Source organism: Urocitellus parryii, chromosome X (genome assembly GCF_045843805.1).
Source record: "Urocitellus parryii isolate mUroPar1 chromosome X, mUroPar1.hap1, whole genome shotgun sequence".
Lineage (NCBI taxonomy): Eukaryota > Metazoa > Chordata > Mammalia > Rodentia > Sciuridae > Urocitellus > Urocitellus parryii.
Genome location: NC_135547.1, coordinates 91,137,021 through 91,146,714, shown reverse-complemented (window position 1 = coordinate 91,146,714; position 9,694 = coordinate 91,137,021). Strand labels below are relative to the sequence as shown.

At 39.5% G+C, this 9,694-nt stretch overlaps 1 protein-coding gene across 1 annotated transcript in view; it reads right to left on the bottom strand.

The window, feature by feature from the left end:
• Positions 1-331: 331 nt before the first annotated feature.
• Positions 332-9,694, bottom strand: part of Clcn5 (chloride voltage-gated channel 5) — a 150,533-nt gene continuing 141,170 nt past the window's right edge. The window contains exons 8-14 of the mRNA XM_026406715.2: positions 7,224-7,304; positions 6,650-6,802; positions 6,260-6,568; positions 3,919-4,105; positions 2,698-3,096; positions 2,327-2,543; positions 332-422 (exon numbers count right to left, since the gene is read on the bottom strand). Of these exons, the coding sequence (XP_026262500.1) occupies positions 332-422; positions 2,327-2,543; positions 2,698-3,096; positions 3,919-4,105; positions 6,260-6,568; positions 6,650-6,802; positions 7,224-7,304 (1,437 nt within the window). The remainder of the gene's footprint in view (positions 423-2,326; positions 2,544-2,697; positions 3,097-3,918; positions 4,106-6,259; positions 6,569-6,649; positions 6,803-7,223; positions 7,305-9,694) is intronic.

The window sequence follows — 9,694 nt, the reverse complement described above, 5'->3', positions numbered from 1 at the left end:
TTCAGTGATTGCATATTGGCTAACGATTACTTTTAAATTAAAAAAATATTTTTAAAAAAACAAATATAATTAAACCATAGCAATCTTGTTTACTCTTTCATGAAATCTTCCTAATGCAGTATCACAGAAGCCTAACTGTATTTTCTCCTAAAGAGAAGATTAATTTCCAGAAATTATGTAGTGCAACTGGTTAACTTGTAGGAAAGAGACAACACACTAATATGACTTCACCATCCAAATATGGGAAATGTGTTTTGGGTACCCAGTTAATAAAATATATCCATGGTCTGCAATGTCCTTCCTGTTTTATATCCAGAACAACCCCATGATTCTAGTTGAAGAGAATGGAATCAGGATCTTGATTCGCCATCTGTGCTATATGCTTTAACACATCCTTTTTGGTAATGATTCCAAGCAAACGCCTAAAAGACAAACACAATTCGACAAAACAAAAGTAAATCTACAGTTAAAACAACATTCCCAAAAGATGACACTTGTCCTCCCCAGTCTTTTTCAACTTTGCCTTTAAACACTATCTGTACTTCCAGAATATTGAGACAACAGGAGTTGGATGCATGTTCCAGGCAAACAGGACGATGTACAAGTCCCTAAATATATGCGAGAACTTCTACATCTGGGTCTCAGGTCCTGCAATTTCCTCTGCTCTATATATTCTCTAAATATATGAATATTTCTTACTTACTGCAACCCAGTCCAAATGTTCCTCTTCCAGAAACTTTCCTGATCCTATAAACCAGTAATAACTGTTCTGCTCCCAGCAACAGCATGTTTTGTGCAGGCCTCTTCTATAATAGCTGCCCTCTTTGCTACTTTCCTATAACCACTTGTGTATCCTGCATTCCTCTGTAACACTGCAGACTCCTTGAGGACAGAGAAGGGTATTATTTATTTTTGTATCTCCACAGAATCCATAATACCTTCTTACATGAAGTAGGGATTCAGTAACTGTTGAATGAACCAGTTAAGGAGAGCCCCCTTACTGATTTAGATTCTGCTAGACATCAGATATGGCACTTGAAAATTTTAGAGGAGGGAGCAGCCAGGCATGATGATGCACACATGTAACCCCCCCAGCTACTCAGGAGGCTGATGCAAAAGGATCACAAGATTGAGGTCAGCCTCAGAAATTTAGTGAGACCGTATTTCAAAAGTCAAAATAAAAAAGGCTGGGGATATAGTTCAGTGATAGAACACTTGCATGTACAAGGCCATGGATTTGATCCCCAACACCACACACACACAAAAAAAAAAAAAAAATTAAAGGAGGGGGAAATTCTTATGTAGCGGCTGGATGAATGCAGCAGAAAAATGTTCAGAAAAAAACTCCACCCTTCTCCTCTCCCGCCTCTCTTTTCCAGTAAAAACTGCAGGACTTCCTTTACTGGACAAGAAATATCCTGGGAAGGAAAGAGCCATGGACTTTGGAGTCAGAAGATTTGTGTTTCAAGCTACCTCTATTGTTTATTAACTGGGGACCTTCATGTAAATCGTTAGACCTCACTGAAACTTGGTTTTCTTGTCCTCAAATAATAAGAACAAAGGATTGTAAGGGCCAAATACAATAGACTCCTTTAAATTGTGGTTTCAGTTACCCATGGTCAACCATGGTCCGAAAACAACGCAGTGCCATATTTATTGTTATTATCTCTTACTATGCCCGATTTATAATTTGAACTTTATCATAGGTATAGGGAAAAATATAGTCTTTTTTCAGGGGTAGGGTACTGGCAATTAAATCCAGAGGAACTCTACCCCTGAGCTACATCTCAGACCTTTTTTGTTTTTATTTTTTTTTATTTTGAGACAGAGTCTTGCTCAGTTGGTGAGGCTAGTCTCAAATTTGTGAACTCCTGCCTTAGTCTCCCCAGTTGCTGAGGTTACAGGCATGCACCATGGGACCTGGTAGGAAAAAAAAGAGTTTTATATAGGGTTCAGTACTATTTGCAGATTCAGGCATCTGATGGCGGTCATGGAAGGTATCCCTGAGGATAAGGGGAACTCTTGTTGTATACATATCCTACCTGATACCATTACAATTTCAGTGCTGCATGAGAACACAGCTATTTCCTTTGTAGGCGAGGAACTCAGTTATTGATAATATGCATCTAACAACTTTCAAATACATTCTCTTCCCCAAATTCCTTTTCTACTAATTATGATGATCAAGGTAACATATCTACCTTTATCTCAGAGCTTCAAAATGTACTACTAATGTTCATTTACACTGGATTCTTCTTTTTATTTTTCGGTCTCCATATTCTCTTTCTTCCCACAAAGCAATTTGTCTTCGCCCAAGAGTTCTTACCCATTGTGTGTAACCAGGCACTGTCGCAATCCCAGCTTGCGGAAGATATCCACTACTATCTCCATGGGTGTCAGGTCAGTCACAGTGAAGGGGCTGAGATCCAGGATGTTCCGAAGCTTCAGGGTAGGTGGAGTGTATGGTGGCATTGGAGGAGAATGCTCAGTGAAATAAATGATGGAAGTGCTCACAACTCCATCCTGTTTCTTCCGAGCATTTTCTATTTGAACAGAAAAGGGGGAAAGTTGAAAACAGGAGTGCTAGTTCAATCATTCTGGCCCCTAACCAGTCCCCTATTCCCTGTCCTCCCCCATTTTGTGCTGATTTATTGAGTTACACAGTAGATTCTATGATCTCCTCTCTAAGATACTTACCAATTGAAATAATGAGATCTCTTCGGAGGACAAAGCCTACAAGTCTTTGAGACTCCCGGGACACCACCACTGGGAAGCCACTGTAAGTGGTTTCACTGATTATGGTTTCTACATCTTCCACAGTCATACTGTCCTGAGTCAGGACAGTCAACAAAGGATCATTTCTCCGGGGTTTCATCACATCCATTGCCAGGGTCTTATGAGCAAACTCTTCTTTGGCTTCAAGAAAGGGGTATCCGTTGAGACGGATATGGGCATCATAAATGCCCTCCCGCCCAAGTGCATCTGCCACCCACTTGCTTGTCATGGCTGCAGCCATCAGAGGCACAATATATTCCAAGCCGCCAGTCAGTTCAAACATTATGACAACAAGAGAAACAGTCATCCGAGTCACACCCCCTGCAAAGAAATAGACACAGGCTATTGAAGGGACACAAAGCACAGGATTCATTCCAATTATTGGCCTGTCACAGGCTCCAAACAGGAAAAGCTACTTACCAGAACTAATGCTAGAATGGAGTTCTACCTATAACTACACAGACCCTGAGACTCTAGTAATATTATAATCAATCTGACTCAGATTTTTCAAAATAACATCCACAGAAATATAACATACCTTCTTGTATATTTTTTTTCATTTGGTGCTTCCTTTCCCTAATTATAAAAGTAATACATGCCATTGTAGAAAATTCAGAAAATATGGAACAAAGTCATTATTCACAAGCTCACTGCCTATTAATAAGCAGAGTAAATTTTTAGAGGACATTTTCAAGTTGTATAAATATCCACCATGCTTTTCCCCTTCTTTATGTGGGGAATATTTCACATATTATTACAAATTTATTTAAATCATATTTAAAGATTTGAACATGTTAACATCATATTTAAGAGCTGTGTAATATAGTGACATATGGATGAACCATAATTTATTTTATCAATTCTTTACTGTGAAAAGTCAGGTTGACTGGAAATGTTTCATCTCATAAATAATACTGTGATGCGTATTCTTGTGTAGCCCTCTTTGTCTAAATTTCTGATTATTTTCCCAGTGGGAGAGAGTAGAATTAGCTCTCATAAAGCTCTTGAAAAATAGCAAACACATTAGGAAATGGATGATCGTTTATAAAATTCTGCAGTCTGTGCTTAATATCACTCTTCTTTTGTATATCAGCTGGATAGCTGGGTAGCAACTTCTTTGAAATCATTGTAAACCCTACTCACCTAAGCAGGCAGCAGCCCCAACCATCGCATAAAGACCAGGGGTGATGCAATCAGCTCCCTGACTACACCAACTATTAAAGATTGTCCAGTCATGGTGGTAATAAGCCAGTTGTTCCATTCCTACTCCTAAAAGCCGACCTGCTATAGCCCCAACAGCCATGCTAGGGATAAAGAGGCCAGAAGGGATCTGCAAAGAGAAAGCAAGAGATGGTTAGTGACAAATGATGCAACTGCTTGGCATACGGTAAGGGATGGAGGACTGACCCTCTGCGAAGCAAACAGGCCATTGACAATTTAACTATGCACTATGCTAGCAAGTGGCTGTAAAGATTTGTGTAACACTATAGGGACTAGAGGTTCTCTGGGACGTGCAGGCAAGGATGACTGCAAAGAAGCTTACCCTGATTCGGGGTCCATCAGGCAAGAGCCTGAACTCTCCAGACCAACACAGAACTGGAGGCAGAAATTAGGCCTTTCCCAAAGAAAAAGGAAAATAGATGGAGTTTCTTATATATGCAGACATTTTCCCCAGTTTGAATACTTATCAATTACAATTTCTGACTACAGTGGTCTATGCTGAATGCTCTACATGTAAGATTTTGTAGATTCTTCATAACAACCCCAGGAGGTAGGCATTATTATTCCCAAATGACCAAGAACCTAAGGATCAGAAAGGTCAAGAAACTAATCCAAGGTCAGGATTTAGTAAATACTGGTGCTTGGATCTAAAGGGAATGCTCACAACCATGCTCATACATTGAATCCTAACCCACTGTGCACACAAAAAGGATGGTATATGAGGTTTGATTGTTTTGCAACAGCATAAAGAAATATTAAACAAACATTTTAAATAAGCAAATGGCTATGGTTGCATGCTTAAGCAAAAAAAGGATACTTCATCTATCTTCCTGCTTTTTCTAGGATGCTGTAATAAATTATTAATAAATAGAGGGAAATTATGTCAAGGATAATAAAAACAGCAGATTGTTTTAAAATAGTCTGCATTTGATTTTGGAATGCATTTGAATCTGGTGTTCTGAGGGCCTACAAATTCCCTCTAATTTTCACCCCATGGTTTCATTGTTTTATTTAACTGAAGAGACACTGCAAAACTTTTCAGAGCCTCCATCCTATTTCTGTGTTGAGGGGCACAGATGGTTAGATGATGTCTAAGAAAGTAGTGTTGCTGAAACTATGTTGCTGTCCCTTATTTTCTGGTTTGAATCTCTGTTTCCCCAGAGGATAGAGGGAAATACTCTGGTAGTAGGGTGCTAAAGAGAAGAAACAAGTAAAATCCTAGTGAGGAGGAGGAAATATCTTAACAAAATTTCCTTTCTAGTTTCTTCTGAAACATAGAAATGATTATAGGTATTGAAAATAAAACATGCCAGCCTGAGTTTTCTTTTTTTAAAAAATAAATTAACACATAATAATTATGTATATTATTGGGTCCAGTGTGATATTTTAAAACATGTATACAATGTATAATGATTAGATCAGGGTAATTATTATATCCATCAGCTTGAACATTTATCACTTCTTTGTGTTGAGAACATTCAAATCCTCTCTTCTGTTTTGAAATATGCAACAAATTGTCATCAACTGTTGTCACCCTAGTGAGCTATACAACACTAGAATGTATCCCTGCTATCCAATTTTATTGTATACCAGTTAGCCAACTCTTCTCAATCTCTTCCTCCCTATTCCCCTTCCCAGAATCTGACAACCACTATCCTACTTTCTCCTGCTAAGGCCTCCACTTTTTTCAGTTCAGGGAAAACATGCCGATGTCTGCTTTTAATAGTTTCAGAATTATATTAACTTGCGAAATGGATCCCAGTTGTTGAGTAGTAGCCTTGATTCCAAGTGTAAAAAGCAACAAAAGTAGTTATATATATTGGGCTGAAACATGAAATTGCTCTTTGAAACAGCCAAAATGGTTGAGTACCATCAACTTAATGGGGTTCAGAGAATATACTTTATGAATAACCTCTAAAGCCACCCTGTAAGAATTAATACCATACAGGACAAATATTGTTTTTTGGTTCTCCAGGCACTTCGCCATTCTTTTTGAGGAGAAAATTGCTTCCCGCAGAAAAGGAAAAGACATGTCTTCCCACAATCTCATCACTAAGGTTTGCATTTGGTCTCAAAATAAGCTTGGACAACTTGAAAGAGAGAGGTAAAGTTATCTAGGAAGTTATGGGAACAAGTCGGGGTAAAATAGCTTTGGGGATAGGGTAATTACCACATGAACTATTGTAACTGGAAGATACCTTGGCTTTGCCCTCAAAACCCACAGCTACACACACAGCCACTAAGTGCCAAAAGAATTCCTCACCTTCATGCCAAAGGTGAATATAGTAATGACAATTTTCAGGATGAGTGTCAAAGCCAGCTGCCACATGGCACTGTAGACTCCCACGCCAGCCGGTCTGTCAGGCAGTTCACCACCCTTGCTTGTGTTAAAACGGTTCTCATAATCACACAGCTTGGAGGAGTCCAGAAGGCCACAGTCATTGAACAGCTCAGAAATGAGCTCACTTGTACTCATTCGGGTATATTCATTGGGGAAAGCCAGGATGGCAGTGATGGCTGTCACGATGAGTACCTCTATGACGGGATACTTGCCCAACTGAGTGGTCTTACGCTTCCGACACCAGGCAATGTTTGTGCGGATAAACAGAGCTCCCCACAGACCACCAAATATGCCCAGCAGAATGAATGGTACAAGCTCAAAGAGATGCCATGGGGTGTGAAACTCCACATAAAACAGAACTAGGCGGCTATTCCCAAACGGATTGATGGAGCGTAGAGTAAATGCTGCCACCAGGGCAGCAAAGAATGAACGCCACAAAGTTTTGAGGGGAAAATAGTAGCTGACCTATAAGAGAGGAGGTGAGAAAGCAAACTTGGTCAATACACAGAGAAATGATTTCAGGGGAAAAGTTGGTGCTGCTGGCATTAGAGTGGAGGATGACAACTGCCCAGGGATTTCTGGTCACATAGTAAATCACTGAGTTGGGCCATGCACTCAGGGACTGCAACATTTTTAGATATTGGCCAAAATCCTGACACACAACCATGCACATGTCAGGTGCAGTGGCACATGCCTGTAAACCCAGGGATTTGGGAGGTTGAGGCAAGAAGACCTCAAGTTCAAAGTGAGCGTCAGCAACTTTAATTTAAAAAATTAATATTTTGTCTCAAAATAAAAATAAATAAATAAAAATGGGCCTGGGGATGTGGATCAATGGTTAAGCACCCCTGGGTTCAATGCTCAGTACCAAAAAAAAAATCATTACCTCTTCCAGACTGAATAACACTCCTCCGATAGGTGCCCCAAAAGCTACAGATACACCAGCAGCAGCTGCAGCTGACAAGACCTACAATCCAAAACTCAAAATTAGCAATAAAATAATGCTGCTTTTCCATGTTCAATCATATTTTTAAAGGAATGTTGTTACCACACATTTTCTTTAAAAAAAATCCTGTACATGCTCCATATCCTCAAAAATGTAGTTCAATTTCTATTTACTTTGAGAGCAACCACTATTTCTGGATGTTGAACACACATACGTGGTTCCCATACTTATGCAGGACAAAGGGCCTTCCATTTGTGATTAATTTGGATATGGGCTGTGTTCTAAGTTATGCCCTCCATCTGCAATACACCCAATTCAGTAACTGATGTATTTATTCCCCACCTAAAATGAAGTACTTACACTGATGTTTACATAGCACTTTGCAAAGGAATGTTTTTCAAATGAGATGTTAAAGAAGGCTCTAATGATAGAAAACTGAAATTACAATTGGCTCACAGCTCTTCTGAAGCTGCATTATTTATACAACAGACATTTAGCTTTCCATATTGTGTGCCCTACTCTATGCCCATTAACCTTTAGAAACAGAAATAGGAAGGCAGCTCGATTTTTAAAGGAAGAGAAAATGCTAAATATGTTTAGGCACAGCAAGGAAAGGGGCTAAGGAGGAGAAGAAGAAGCTGTTAGAGGGAAAGAGAATGAGTGATATTTAGAGAGTGTCACCTCTGTGTGTAGGCGTGTGTGAGCATGTAAAATGTACAAGACAAACACTGATGATGGCAAACAAAGCATAGTTCCGTAGAAAGGCAGAGTCCTTCCCTTGGATTCTAGTTGCTGTGGAGAAAGAGCTAATTGGGGGAGAAAGGGAATTCATAGCTAAAATGGCTTTTCATTTCAGACAGCCAACATGCAACTTGAGACAGAGGATTTCACTGTGTTTTAGGATGAATTGGGGTGGAGAAGAAGGATTGAGTTGGCTGCTGCTTTAATTATCTACTGCAAGGTAAAATCAATCTATGCCCATCCTTCTCAAATCGGTTTTAATCTCAGCCATCTACCCACTTGGCCAAGGCCACTGGCCACAAAAGGGTACCACCGATGGTAAGAACAATAGGAAAAGATAACTGGATAGTCTAAATGAGCAGTAGGAAGTAAATTTGAGATCCAAGTATCCATGAATCTACTCAGAGAAATATTTGGCATCTGTACAGAGAAACAGGCAAATCAAATTTCCCTTTCATAATATAGGGGAGTATTTGAGCAAAAATGACAATTTTCTGGATGGAAAGTAACCAGCAATCTATAGTTTCAAACTCATCTCCACCAATGGAAAACCAGCAACAATCCACACTTTATTCTTGCCTGTTAAAATGTTTTTTTCCCTTCAACTCTGTTGCTTCCATTGTATATTATCTCTGTTTAACAACCTCCCCGTTTTAACATGGCCTTTGTGTCCCTCTACCACATAACACATACATAAACAGTCTACTACATAAGCCCATGTAACTTCTGCTATTTTTCCTCTCCTTTCTATGTGTATCAGGAACTTTCTCCCTTGAACTATCAAAATTTATTCCGTATTTGAAACCTCAGTGCCTTTCAGTTTCCTTCTAGGTCTTGTGGTTAACCTTTTTTTTTGTTTTGTTTTTGAAAACCTATTTGTTTTCTTTTGTTTTCAGAAGAAATCACTAGATTCCAGATTTGTGAAGCATCTTTCTTAATGAAATCACCTTGATCTTTGATCCATTACATGTGCTTGCTTTGTAATTCAAGGAAAATAAGCTAGAACCATTATTTCCTTAGGTCCTTAATTATAGCAGGACAAAAAAGGAACCAATGGCTTGGAACATTTAAAAAATGTTCCTCTTCAAAAGAGCATACATTAAGAACTAAATAAATTTGAGAACGACTACAGCGATGCTAATTTAGCCTGGTGGGGGTGGGTGTTCAGCAGAGCTGAGGCAGGAGGCAGAGTGAGGTCTAATCCAGAGAGAAACCAAGTCAAGTGTGCCCTTAGGTAGAAATAAAGATAAAAATGTTGACACCTGAAATGCACACTGCATTTATATTTACTCTTGCATAGGAAATAAACAAGTTCTGCCAGGTGCAGTGGTGCATAGAGGCTGAGGAAGGAGGATCTCAAGTTTGAGGCCAGCCTCAGCAACTCAGTAAGACCCTCAACTTAGCATGAAGCTATTTCAAAATAAAAAATAAAAATGTCTGAGGATAAGAGGACACCTGGGTTCAATCCACAATACCAAGGAGGGAAAAGGGAATAGAAAACTTCTTCAGACAGGTGCAACAACACATGCCTATAATCCCAGCAGCTTGGGAGGCTGAGGCAGAAGGATCGTGAGTTCAGAGCCAGCCTCAGCAATGGCGAGGTACTTAGCAACTCAGTGAGACTCTCTCTCTAAATAAAATACAAAATAGGGCTGGGGACGTGCCTCAGT